The following is a 13,490-nucleotide window of genomic DNA, read 5'->3' as shown; positions in this document are numbered from 1 at the left end:
CTGAACAAATTTTTTTTTCTTCCAGTTTTCCTTCAAATAAATTGCATTTAATGTCCTTTTTAAATAATGTTTAACTGTGTACCAGTATAATAGAGGAGACCTGGGGAAAGTCGATAATCTAAACTTGAACTGTTCATGTGAGTGAAGAAAGAAAATATTTTCTAAATATGAGACGCCCTCTCCACTAATCCTTACATGCGTTCAGTTCATTATGGTAGTGACATACATATGACAGGTGAGGAAGTTATCTAGTTTCACCGGTGAGATGCAGTCGGCAGCTCGCCGGTTTACTTGGATTACTTAATTTTACACAAATATCTGATCACAAAACATTAAAGGGGAGTTATTTTCTTTGTTTTGTTTAGTCACACCACTGAATGAACCATGTAGCACGCCAAATATAGTGCATGTGTTAATTTACAACAGTGTTGCTTGGAGATTTCATGTCAATAATCACGTTAATCAGTGTCAGACAGACAAGACTGTCCACCTGTGTGTCTGTTATGATTGTGCACATACAGGTGCATCTCAATAAATTAGAATGTCGTGGAAAAGTTCTATTATTTCAGTAATTAAACTCAAATTGTGAAACTCGTGTATTAAATTAAATGCACACAAACTAAAGTATAGTTTAAGTCTTTGGTTCTTTTAATTGTGATGATTTTGGCTCACATTTAACAAAAACCTACCAATTCACTGTCTCAACAAATTAGAATATGGTGACATGCCAATCAGTTAATCAAAACACTTGCAAAAGTTCCCTAAGCCTTCAAAATGGTCTCTCAGTTTGGTTCACTAGGCTACACAATCATGGGGAACACTGCTGATCTGACAGTTGCCCAGAAGACAATCATTGACACCCTCAAACATTCATTACCAAAGAAGCTGGCTGAAGCAGAGTGCTGTATCCAAGTATGTTAACAGAAAGTTGAGTGCAAGGAAAAGGTGCACAACCAACCGAACTGCAGCATTATGAGGATTCTCAAGCAAAATTGGTTCAAGAATTAGAGTGAACTTCACAAGGAATGGACAGAGGCTGGGGTTAAGGCATTAAGAGCCACCACACAACTGGCTACAGTTGTTGTATTCCTCTTGTTAAGCCACTCCTGAACCACAGACAACATCAGAGGCTAAGGAGAAGAAAAACTGGATTGTTGTACAGAGCAAGTTTTGTATTTCATTTGGAAACCAAGGTCCTAGAGTCTGGAAGAAGGGTGGAGAAGCTCATAGCCCAAGTCCAGTGTTAAGTTTCCACAGTCTGTGATGATTTGGGATGCAATGCCATCTGCTGGCGTTGGTCCATTGTGCTTTTTGAAAACCAAAGACACTTTATCTGTTTATCAAGATATTTTGGAGCACTTCATGCTTCCTTCTGCTGACCAGCTTTTTCAAGATGCTGATTTCATTTTCCAGCAGGATTTGGCACCTGCCTGCACTGCCAAAAGCACCAAAAGTTGGTGAAATGACCATGGTGTTGGTGTGCTTGACTGGCCAGCAAACTCACCAGAACTGAACCCCCGAGAGAATCTGTGGGGTATTGTCAAGAGGAAAATAAGAAACAAGAGACCTAAAATGCAGATGAGCTGAAGGCCACTTTCAAAGAAACCTGGGATCCATACCACCTCAGCAGTGCCACAAACTGATCACCTCCATGCCACACCGAATTGAGGCAGTAATTAAAGAAAAAGGAGCACCTACCAAGTATTGAATACATGTACAGTAAATGAACGCATTCCAGAAGGCCATCAATTCCCTAATTTTTTTTATTTTTATTGGTTGAGATAGTGAATTGGTGGGTTTTTGTTAAATGTGAGCCAAAATCATCACAATTAAAAGAACCAAAGACTTAAACTATTTCAGTCTGTGTGCATTTCATTTATTTAAGACACGAGTTTCACAATTTGAGTTGAATTACTGAAATAAATGAATTTTTCCACAATACTATAATTTATTGGGATAAACCTGTATATGTCCATAAAGAACTGATTTTAAAAATGGAGAAATGGGGGAGTGCTGATGAATCTTGTATGTATGTGGCAATATAGAACAGACATTGCGAAGACAAAGGCGGTTCTTCATTGATTATCAGCTAGTGGACTTTGTTCCACACTCACTGTTACTTGGTGCGCTCCGATCGACTGTAAGTATCCTCTAAAGTGACCTTTACAATTCATTCAGAAATGTAAAGAGCGCACATTTAATTTGAAGAGAAGGCAAACGGCACAGGGATAAGTTACATCACTTCGCAGACAGTTGAGAGGGGGAAATACCAGTGCGGTAAGAAGCTGGAATTAAATAAACGAGGTGAAAAGGCAGCTTGTTGGATTTTCCAGGTGTGTCTACAATACATTTGTTGTTTGGATAAGACACTCCCATGCTTGTCAGTGCTAGTTATTTTTGAGTATTGTATTGAATTGTCATCAACAGTTTATGGTGTTGAGTGTTGACCTATATTATTATTATTATTATTAGTAGCTGTATTATTCTACAAGTAGATATTTTGTTTTTCTAATGTTGCTAGCTAATAAAAGGGCCTAATTAAAAATAGAAAAATTCTAAAATATTTAAAATCCCAAATAATGTTTTTTTGTCAGTTAGCACATTTACTTAATAAGATTATATGCAAAAACATAAAACTCATAAGAGCTTGTATGATCTTGTTGAACTCAAAAAGAAAAAACATGGAAAGAGGCCTTTAAAATACTATATCCCTTGTGAGGATATAGTATCATTTTATCTTGAAACAATGTATGCCGCACTTTTGCTTTCTGAGAGGTGGTTTCAAGGAGGTTTCTTATTTAAATCTAATATCCAGGAAACTTTGTGGGACAAGAATGTCTCAAGAATCAGTTTGGTGCTGCACTTTTAGCAACATCCTTATTTCCTGTTCTGTGTTTCTCTTTCCTTCAGCCAGGCAGACATGAAGGCTTCGGCTTCCCTTCAGACTGATCTGAAGGCGAACACAGATACCGGACTACAGCGAAACTATAGCAGTCCAAGGCTGGAAAATCGCTTTCTGCCCCAAGTGCCCTCAGTATTGTCTCAGCATCAGTACACATCTCCATCCTGGGCCAAGCAGACCTTCATATCCTCACAATGTCCAGCACTCCAGCCAACCAGCCTGTCCTCCACCATGGCCACCTCCTCTCTTCTGTCATCCACAACGATGAGCTCACTATCCTCTTCCTCCTCTCTGCTGAGCACTAAGAATACCCTCCTAATGGAGCCTTCACTTCATCTTCCATTCTCACCCACTGTAACCTCCTCCTGTTCCCATAATCCTTTACTCTCTTACTCCAAAAAATCAACTCGCAGTGCCGCCCCACCTCTCTGCTCCTTACCATCACCTTCAATGGAGAATAAAGTGGGCTCAGATGTAAAGAGAAAAGTGGAAGACATGCTGGGATCTACCGAGGAGCCTAGACAGGTATGCAATGATTTTCTCTATTGCTTTGTAGAACTGTATGTAAATTAATGTAACATCTTTTTAAGGTTTTTCTTATTTTTTTCAATTCACCTACACAAATTTGTATTCATATTAATTAATTAAAATAACATGGTAATTGCCAGTAGTTCGACTCGCACGTACATTTGTTTCACACCTATAAAAAAAACATTCTTTGCTGCACAAAAAGCACATTTTGATTAAGTCAGCATTATATAGCATTTCATTTAATACTTTGTTACTGCATATACTTACAAATGCAAAGACTGGTATTTCTTTGGGAAATGCCAATGTAGTTAATTACATTCTCTCTGTACATCTTAACAGGATGTGAGTCATGAAAGCTTGGAAAAGAATGGCCAGAAGCTGTCTTCTGAGATACCTGTTCTGAATATGGATTTAGATGGAGAGGGGGAGCAGACTGTAGCTCCTCGTGAGGAGTTTGGGGTGCTTGAAGCAAGCGAGGATGAGCATCTTGTGGAATTGAGGGACAGAAAGGTGAGTCGAGTGAGCACAGTTCTAGGGTTTGTGTGAACCCAAATAATAGTTAATAATGTGCTGCTAGCCCTAGTTATTTATTTTTAGCTTTATTTATTTTATAAAGTTAATGGATAGACGAATTTGTGATTGTGAAATCAAACAACATGTTACAGTTTTTTTGTTTGTCCTTCAGAACAACCTGCTGAATGTGGTGTGCTGCTCCCTTGTCAATAAGAGTTGTACCCCGGGCCAGAAAGACTGGGATAAGAAGAGGAGTGTGTGGGCCATTATTAAGGTTCTGGCCTCAGAGATTACCACAGAAGATCCTGAGTTTCTCTTAAAGGTTGGTGTTTTTATATGTGTGAGTGTTTGTTTGAGAATGTTGTGAAGTGTTAACATGTGTGGTTTGCATATTTGCATTGGTTTTAGGTTGCTGTCTATACTAGGCAGGAACCGAACATTCGTATCACAGCCAACTTCCTGCTGGCACTAGCAGCCAATCTACCTGGTTCTAAGCCACACTTTAGAAGATACTTTTGTGCTGCTGTACAGCTGCCATCTGACTGGCTGGAGGTGACAAGAATCTATAGCATGGTAAGTGTTAATATTAAATATCATTACTGCCCTTAAGAAATATCACCATATTTTTACTCATACCATATTCGTATGCCCGATTACGGTTTTAGAATGGTAGATGTTTAATTAAGGATTTTATTTTGCTCCTACTGTATTATTCTTTTTCATGCTTTTTAAATGTCTTTTGTGCAGTGTTTCAGTAAATATTTACCCTCCTGCCTGAAAAAAGCTCTAGCGGATAAATTTAAGCAGTTCACTGAATATCAGCTGGCCAAATACAATACACGGAAGCATCGCTGCAAACACAACAAGAAACGAAAGAAAGGAGTGGTAATATATCCAAAAAACTTTTAAAAATGTTTAAATTTTTAAGAAATATTGAATACCATATTTTCAGTGTTGCATATATCATAACATACAATTACCTTTTTTAGATATTTTCCATTTCACATCACTGTTAAAATGATTTTGTTTACTATACCTCTCTACTTTCAGAAAATCTCTGCTGCACAGTGGAAAATGTGGGGTGACCTTGTCAGAGTCGACGACTCCATTCTCAAAAAATATGTGAGCTTTTTTGTGTTTAGTTTGAACTGTTTGATATTACATACCATTACAAATTACTATTGCACATTGTCACTACTGAACCAGTTCTGAATGTTATGATTTAGTTGGAGATGCAGAATCGTACTTCAAATGATAAAAAACAGAGTGAATTCAGCCTCAAGAAAATGATAAATCGCCTTCACATCAAAGAACCTGCAGAACATGTCATGGCCATTCTGGGAAAGACGTTAGTCCTACAAGCTGGCATATACATTTTTGCCAATATCCTCAGTCCGGTGTAGCTTTAAGCCATGAGTGAGCATGTTTGTTGTCTGTCTTTGCATGCAGATACCCGAGTGATCTGAAGGCCTTCTCTCGCAGTGGTCTTAGTGGGGTTTGGGAGAGAGAGAGAGCTGGAAAGCTAATGAAACTTAAGCAGCCCGACACATGGGAATGCAAACTTAGTCAGGAGGGAAACAAAGCTGCCACCTGGGAGAAACTCATCGGTGTGGAAGAGGAACATGCACTGGGTCATTAACTGGCATAATTTTTTAACATCAACTCAAACTTAAGTAAGCAATTTTTTGTAATTGCAGATGGAAAGTCTCTTCCTTTTATGGCAATGCTGAGAAACCTGAGGAACATGATCTCTGTGGGCATCAGTGAGAAACATCATATTAAGATCCTCAACAGACTGACCTCGAAGGTGAGCGTCTTTTAATTCAGTCTTTTGTACACTGAAACTTACGTAGCATGATGAAGTAATTTATGGGTTTATGGTGTTTAATCTTACAGAATGCTGTAATCCAGAGCAGGCAGTTTCCTTTCCGTTTCCTGTCTGCATATAAAGTCATTCTGGAGCTCAGTAAATTTGGTAAGTTTATGTATGAAGGATGTACCTGGATCAACATGCTTGTCAAGATTATATCTTAAAATTCAGTTTTGTCATAATAAAATACATTTTAAAATATATTAAAATAGAAAGGAGTTATTTAAAATTGTAATACCGTTTCACAGTAAAACAGTAAGCTGTTTTTACTATATTTTTACTCAAATAAATGCAGCTTTGTTGAGCATCTTTCTTTCAAAAACCTGGATGTCGATAAATCCGTATTAATCTCAATGATAGTGTGTCTTTGATAGACCTGCACCTGAGGAAGTTTGAGTGACATGTTTTCTCCTTTCAGCTGGTGGGCCTGCGGCCGAGGTGCCAAGCTCCAGAGAGATCCTGCAAGGTGTTCTTAAGAAGTTCCCGAAGAGCAAACGATTCCGACAATACAAATGGGAAACGACAGCACGGAAGAGACTGAGGATTACAATGAGAGTTCCCTTTGTCTACCGCATATTCAATATCAAACGCAATCTCCTGAAAAAAGCAAAGTGTGTTTTGCTGAATTTTTTTGTGTAATATTAAACAAAACCTTTACATAGTATTATGATTTTGGAACAAAAATACTTAATATTTAATATTTGTTAGTCAAAGGCTGTACACTCAGGAGCTTCTGAACAAGTACTGCAGTGCTTTGGAGAAAGCTGTGCAGATCTCCTGCAAGTACAACATCCCGCCTCTCCCTGGACGCACTCTTGTGATCTGTAAGGCTGATATTTCTGAGGTTCGAAACTGGAGTGGAGCTGATGATGTCTGCTTGCCCCCTGAAAGCACCAAAGACATTGACGAAAACAAACTCTCAGCATCGGTCAGTTATGGGCATCTTATTATTTAAGTTACCAGTACAATACAGTTTTGCTTTTATGTTTTTTTCAGAGTAACTGTGGGTTTATAATTTTGTTACTTTTTAGAAATTAGGCTTCTAGTATAAATGAAACATGTTTTGAACTATATGTTTTGCAGGTACAGGAAGCTGCAATGCTTTTATGCATGATGATTAACTACTGTAGCGAAGATTCCCGAGTCATGCTACATAGACATGAAGGTCTCCAGGAGGTCAAGGTGAAGTCTGACATCATTTTTGATAATGTGAGACAAGCAATGAAGCAAATGGAGGTAAGAATTCCCTTTTATGGTGAATATATAACATATACAGTAATATACAAGCAGCCCTTTTTCATATTTTCTTTAAAAAATCAGCAGCTCTATCAGTTTTACATAAATTGATCAAACAAATGCAGCCTTTGACACTTGCAGACTTCTTTCAAAAACATATTAAAAGTCTTAATTATTCAAAAATTTTCAACAGTAGTCAAAAAGTAAAATATACATTTTATTATTATATTTGTTTGGATTTATATTATATGTATTGTCTGGTTAAATATGATATGTTTTTTTTCACATTAAAAAAAAAATGTTGCATTGATATAAAACTCTTAAAAATAAAACATTAAAATAAAAAATAAAATGTATAATAAAACACCATGAAAATAATAAAATCAAGATAAAATCAGTAATTTTAAATTCTACAAGTGAAGTTAGGCATCATGACATTTTAATGTAGGAAATGAAAATGGATATTAATTTTGAGATTCATTAAAGATTGCTTTTAACTGTGATATTAAATTATTGTTTTGACCTACACGCAAAAAGAGTGGAAATAAGCATGTAAAGTTACAAGTTGTAATGCTTTTTGATGTTCTTCTTAAGTGCAGTATTTTTTGATGATCTCCCTTATTTTTTGTTTTATTCTCTTTGTTTCTCGCTGTCCCTCTTTCTCTCAGGATTTGAATGATGACAATGTACAATCTGAATTTATGTCTCCTCCAACACTGTTCACTAAGCTAACTGAAGAGAAGACAAAAGTATGAGCCCCTTGTATTTATGATTATTCCAGAATGCATTACAATAATTTTGCGCATGACATGTCTGTTATAACATCTTCCTCCACAGCTGGATCGTATAGTTGTGTTTGAAAATGACAACACCGACAGTTATTTGATGGCAGATATCAATAACTATCGGCAAGATATCAACTGTGATGCTGTTGTGATAGATGTGCTGCTCGGAAACATGTACGTTTTGTGGAACTTGTTCTCCCTTTGCCAAAATTGAAATGTGACGTCTTTTTATTAAAATGTCAGCTGCTTGGAGCAGAAATGTGGCAAAAAGTGCTGTAGTTGTAAATACATTTTTATTGTTTGTTTTGAACAGGTCTCCAAATGAAAATTGTAAATACAAACTGAGTTCCAACATTATAGAGCTTTGGGGGTTTAGCGAGCAGATCCTGAAGTAAGATCTTTAACTGAATCTTATGTCGTACTTAATATATGTTCTTCCTTGTGAAAAAGCATGGAGTTGTCAATAAGATAAGTATAGGATCTACTAAATATTTACAATATTTACTACAATTCTAAGAGTTGGAGTTGGAAAGATTTCTTCAAATGTTTTTGAAGATGTCTAGTATGCTCACAAAGGCATATTACAGTAATTTTAGTAATATTAGTAATATTAATATTGTGAAATATTATCACATTTACTGTAGTAACTTATTCCTTTGATGACAAAACTGAATTTTCAGCAGCCTTTGCTCCAGACTTTAGTGTCATAAGATACATCAGAAATCATTATAATATGCTGCTTTGGTGCTCAAGAAATTATTTCTAATTATTTTTATCAATGCTGATAAACAACAATGCATTTTTTTCCCACTACTTTACTTTTGAATCTGTTCTGATAGAAAATAGCTGGAGATTCATTTAGAATTGTTTTGTGGTCGTAGGTTTGTCTCAGAGAGAGGCTCCTCAAGGATGCTGCAGCATGTGGAGCACATGGACAGAGTCTATAACATCCCGCCACCACAGGGGCACAAAACTGAACCTGATAGAGCTGCTGACGTCATCTCACTCCCAGCAACACCAAAGTTCAGGTATAACCATGAAAAAATCCACGAGTTATTTGTATAAAAAAAAATGCTCATCAATCATGGTTGGGGTGTTGCATATATTCCAGTGTTGAACAGACCAGATTACTTTTAAAAGTAACTTTCCCCAACACTGTTGTAAATGAAATACTAAACAAAACCTGTCTTCGTCATTTCCTTTTTCTCTCTTTTCATAGATGGAAGGGTGTGCGAGTGTTCATCTCTTCTACGTTCAGGGACATGCATGCGGAGAGGGATGTTCTTGTGCGTAGCGTGTTTCCTGAGCTCAGGAGACGAGCCGCCCTGCACTACCTCTACCTGCAGGAAGTGGAGCTGCGCTGGGGCGTCACAGAGGAGGAGTCTAACCGTGCTGTGGAGCTCTGTCTGTCAGAGGTCTGCCGCAGCCAGCTGCTGCTCGGGATTCTGGGAGAGAGATACGGCCTTGAACCGCCTCGCCCCACCCTACCTGAACTTCCTCAATACAGCTGGGTAATTACATTTATATGTCTGATAGATGCTTTATTAAAATTGTGATCCAGGTGATTATTATTAATCACGTACAATCTTGCTGCATAACAAGTTAAATGTTAACCAGAGTTAACATTGACCAGAGAGTTGCAAGCTAAATAAAAGAGGCAAATAAAAAAATAAAAAAAGTATGCTACTGCTCAGAAGTTTGGGGCTATGAAATTATTATTATTATTTAAAGACATTAATACTTTGATTTAGCAAGAATGCATCAAATTGATCAAAAGTGAAAGTAAAGATATTTATTACATATAACTGTTTTTTTTTTTAACTTTCTACACAACATAGATTCTTGAAAAAAAAGATCATTGTTTCCACAAAAATATTAAGCTGCACAGCTTTCAACATTTTCAAAATTGAGTTCAATAAGAAGTGTTTCTTGATACAAGATAAATATCCTGTTGATCCTTGTCCTAAAGTTTCGTGAATTATTTTCATTTTTTCACTCTGCCAGCTGAACTCTGCGCCTGATGGGTTATCCATCACTGAAATGGAGATTCGACAGTTTCAAGCTCTGTTTCCAGACTCTGCCCAGAGCCGCATGTTCTTCTACTTCAGATCACATCATCTCATCAGGTACACATTCATTTATTATTTGTCAGCTGAACACATTAATTTTGTCTCTGTTGTTGCCAGCAGCATAAAATAAGCATGAAATGATGGAAAACAACATCAACTGAAAGCTGATATGTTTCTGAGGCTCTGTGATCTATAGCACAATACAGTATGTGACATTATCTACATTTCATGTGTTTGTATGTTTAGTTCGGTGCCAGTGGCTTGGAGGATAGACTTTGTGGCAGAATCCAAAGAAGCTGAAGCTAAAATTAATAGTCTGAAAACATGGATCCGGAACAATGACTTTAAAGTGACAGAAAAGTGAGTTCAGTACATTTGTTTTGTCAGCACAGAGAGTGGTTATGTATTTTTTTTTTCTCTGCTTCATATCCTCTTAGTTATCCCTGTGAATGGGGTGGGGTGGTGGATGGAAAGCCCTATCTGAAAGGCCTGGAGGACTTTGGGAAGGCGGCGCTAGAGGATATCTGGGAAGTCATACAGCAGCTATTTGTGGAGGTCAAACTATGATCAAAACACATAAAAAGAAGTGTTTTCATATTTTACACTTTTTGGGGTCCCATTTAATCGCTTGAAATATCAATACATCAGCTGAAATATGAATCAGTTAAACAATGAATAAGGATGATGTGGAAAAAAGATATGATTCTGCAGTTTGATTAAAAAAATGGCTCAATTGAAAATATATTACTTTTTTAAAATTCAGTACTCAGTTATATTTTATCAATTATATATAAATATAAATTGTATAATAATATAAAAATAAAATTATATTAATATTTCAAATCATATTTATAATAATGGAATGGGAATATTATGCAATCTACATATTCCGAAATCTGTCAGCCTTGGCCAATGACATTGTCTCAAAATTATGACAGACAGACAACAGATAAAGTCCCACCTTCTGGCCTAATCGGAATATGAAATGTAGGGCAGTAGATAATATTTATATTATATTATTATTTAATTTTTATGTTATGTTATATATTGTTTTCTATTAGATTATTTAAATAATATATATATATATATATATATATATATATATATTAAAAAATAAAAATGGAAATTATTTTTGCTGTAAATTTTTTTTTTGTGTTAATCTATTTATCATCATGTTTGCACATTTCATAATTTCTTTGATAAATGGTTTCTTGACATATGGCCCCCTTTTTTTTTTTTTTTTTTTTTTTTTACACTTCCTTATTAATTACTGGAATGATTTTAAGAAAATGTCTATATCACTAAAATTAATTTTCTTGTTTTGTAGGAGACAGATGAAGATTTGACCTCAGAGATTAAGAAACAGGAAGTGTATCAGCGGCAGTTTCATGGCAGGGCAAACCTTATTTCTATGGCAACAGCAAAAGTTCAAGAATGTCAGCAAAAGGGGGGAATTCTGATGGTTGAGGGAAATCCTGGAGAGGGCAAAACTGTGTTCATGGTAACTGTACATTAGTAAATTACCATCATTCTTCATGTATTAATGTTTCTGAACACTGACGTTAATCTGAATATCTGTCTGTGTCTTCTGTTTATTAAGGCTGCCCTGGCCCAGGCACTCAAAACCTCTGTCAAAAACAGAAAAGCCCCTCTGTGTGATGTCATATCCTACTCCACAGATGTTAGCCAGTCAGCTTGCAGTATTGTGCAGCTTCTTCGCTGTCTTGTTCAGTGGCTGAGGAAAAGGAAAGACGATGTGGAGTTGCCTCAAAACATATCTTATAAGTAAGGAAGTATCTGATGTAACATGAATTGTCATTTCAGAAATCTAATTTCATAATTATTGTCTTGTTGCATCACAGAGACTTGTTGTCTGAGTTCCACTTGAACTTGAATGAGATTAACAAAAAGAAGGCACTGACATTGCTTGTTGATGGGGCTGACCGTATCCATGATGGTCGAGGTCAAAGGGTGTCAGAGTGGATCCCACAGCACATCCCCAAAGTAAGAGAGAGGAACATACACGCAAAAAAAACACAAAAGAACACATGCACACTTACTGTAAATAAGTGTAGTTAAAAATGATTAAACTTTCTCATCAGCCAGTAACTGTTCTTTGTCCTCTCAGGGTGTCTGTTTGGTCCTGAGTGCTACTTCAGAATCATCCCTACAAAACATTATTAGCAAAAGGAGAGGTATCGTGTCATTTCCACTGGGGCAGTTATCTTTACCTGACAAGAAGCAGATTGTGCAGAAGCAGCTTATTGGGTTTGGAAAGAAACTGAATGATTCTGCTTTCAATAACCAGGTGAACTTCCCTTTTACTGTAAAGGAGTGATGTAAGAAACAACTGAGACCTTTTTGCATATCTAGTAAACGTATCATTGTGTTTTCCCTGTAGCTTCAGACACTGCTGATGAAGAAAGGCTCTGTGAGTCCACTCTACCTCCATTTGGCTTGTGAAGAGCTTAAGAATTATGCCTCCTTTGAGAAGGTAAAAATTTGCTAAAGAATACATTTTTAAGTGTTTTTTTAGTGGTCCACATAATGTTATTTTGCTAAAGTAGTGTGAAGTTAAACATAAAATTGATGATGAAATGTATTTACTGTAGATGAAGGAGAGCCTCCAGTCTCTTCCTCAGTCTGTTGGTGAGCTGGTGCAGCACAGTCTGCTGAGGCTGCAGAATCAATATGGCAGAGCAGGACTGGGATGGGCATTAGCTACACTTGCCATCAGCTTCACCGGTATAAGACACAGTATATGTTTAGCTAATTCTGTAAATATGGGTTTAAAAGGGTCCAGGGTGGGCCTGTCCCATTCAAATATACAACCCCCTTAAAGGGGAAATACATTGATAAGTATCAAATAGTAATACTAAGATAGCACTGAATGAGTAATTACTTTGTAAATCATCCAGAACTTGGGCTTGATCTGTAGCCCAGTTTATATCTTGATGTGTCCAATCACATTAACAGGATTACAGTGAAGTTTTATGGACAAAAAAGATCCAATGTGTGTTGTAAATTCTATCTGTTGTGTATGTTGTGTAGCCATATATGAAGCACAGGCCACACAGAAGTCACTTTCAAACCAAGTGACTTTCTGTTTGTCAGTGTGGCAAATTTACATGACCAATTTAAACCCATTGCAAATCTGCATGTGGAAATCTTTTGCCCTCACACGAAATTCCTGATTGTGTGGAACTGAAATGGCTGAATTTCGAATGTAAAATTAGCTAAATAATGGTAAATATGACCACAACATCAATAGCATGAATTTGATATGTAAAAGTTTTATTCAGAAATGTCAAAAATAGAAGACTTAAAAACATATATATAACATATATATATATATATATAGTTTTAATTAATTAATTAATTAACAAATTATGTGTATTGGATATATGAAGGAATCTTCACACAGAATCCAAAAGCTTAGATTTATTTGTTAACTTTTTAATTTCTAATTTATTAGTTTTTATTTTATTTTAATTTAAATATTTCTGTTCAATTCTTTATCTAAATAATAGTTTTTTAGCAGAACATTTCACTTATTTATATTTAATTGAATGTATTAAAAAATA

General features: G+C 36.2%; 1 protein-coding gene across 1 annotated transcript in view; it reads left to right on the top strand.

Annotated features, from left to right (window-relative positions):
- LOC132096278 (telomerase protein component 1-like) overlaps window positions 1-13,490 on the top strand; it is a 37,325-nt gene that overhangs the window by 11,224 nt on the left and 12,611 nt on the right. The window contains 27 exon segments of the mRNA XM_059501537.1: window positions 2,911-3,427; window positions 3,773-3,943; window positions 4,119-4,268; window positions 4,355-4,519; window positions 4,694-4,831; window positions 4,997-5,068; window positions 5,173-5,294; window positions 5,396-5,553; window positions 5,644-5,753; window positions 5,843-5,921; window positions 6,235-6,427; window positions 6,525-6,744; window positions 6,900-7,052; window positions 7,721-7,801; window positions 7,890-8,011; window positions 8,151-8,228; window positions 8,719-8,865; window positions 9,057-9,348; window positions 9,842-9,963; window positions 10,153-10,266; window positions 10,344-10,461; window positions 11,234-11,407; window positions 11,507-11,691; window positions 11,769-11,910; window positions 12,035-12,214; window positions 12,308-12,400; window positions 12,519-12,651. Coding sequence (XP_059357520.1) covers window positions 2,911-3,427; window positions 3,773-3,943; window positions 4,119-4,268; window positions 4,355-4,519; window positions 4,694-4,831; window positions 4,997-5,068; window positions 5,173-5,294; window positions 5,396-5,553; window positions 5,644-5,753; window positions 5,843-5,921; window positions 6,235-6,427; window positions 6,525-6,744; window positions 6,900-7,052; window positions 7,721-7,801; window positions 7,890-8,011; window positions 8,151-8,228; window positions 8,719-8,865; window positions 9,057-9,348; window positions 9,842-9,963; window positions 10,153-10,266; window positions 10,344-10,461; window positions 11,234-11,407; window positions 11,507-11,691; window positions 11,769-11,910; window positions 12,035-12,214; window positions 12,308-12,400; window positions 12,519-12,651 — 4,229 coding nt within the window.

Source organism: Carassius carassius, chromosome 20 (assembly GCF_963082965.1).
Source record: "Carassius carassius chromosome 20, fCarCar2.1, whole genome shotgun sequence".
NCBI classification, from domain to species: Eukaryota; Metazoa; Chordata; class Actinopteri; order Cypriniformes; family Cyprinidae; genus Carassius; species Carassius carassius.
Note: the sequence above shows the minus strand (reverse complement) of the source record. Positions and strands in the feature narration are given on the sequence as shown.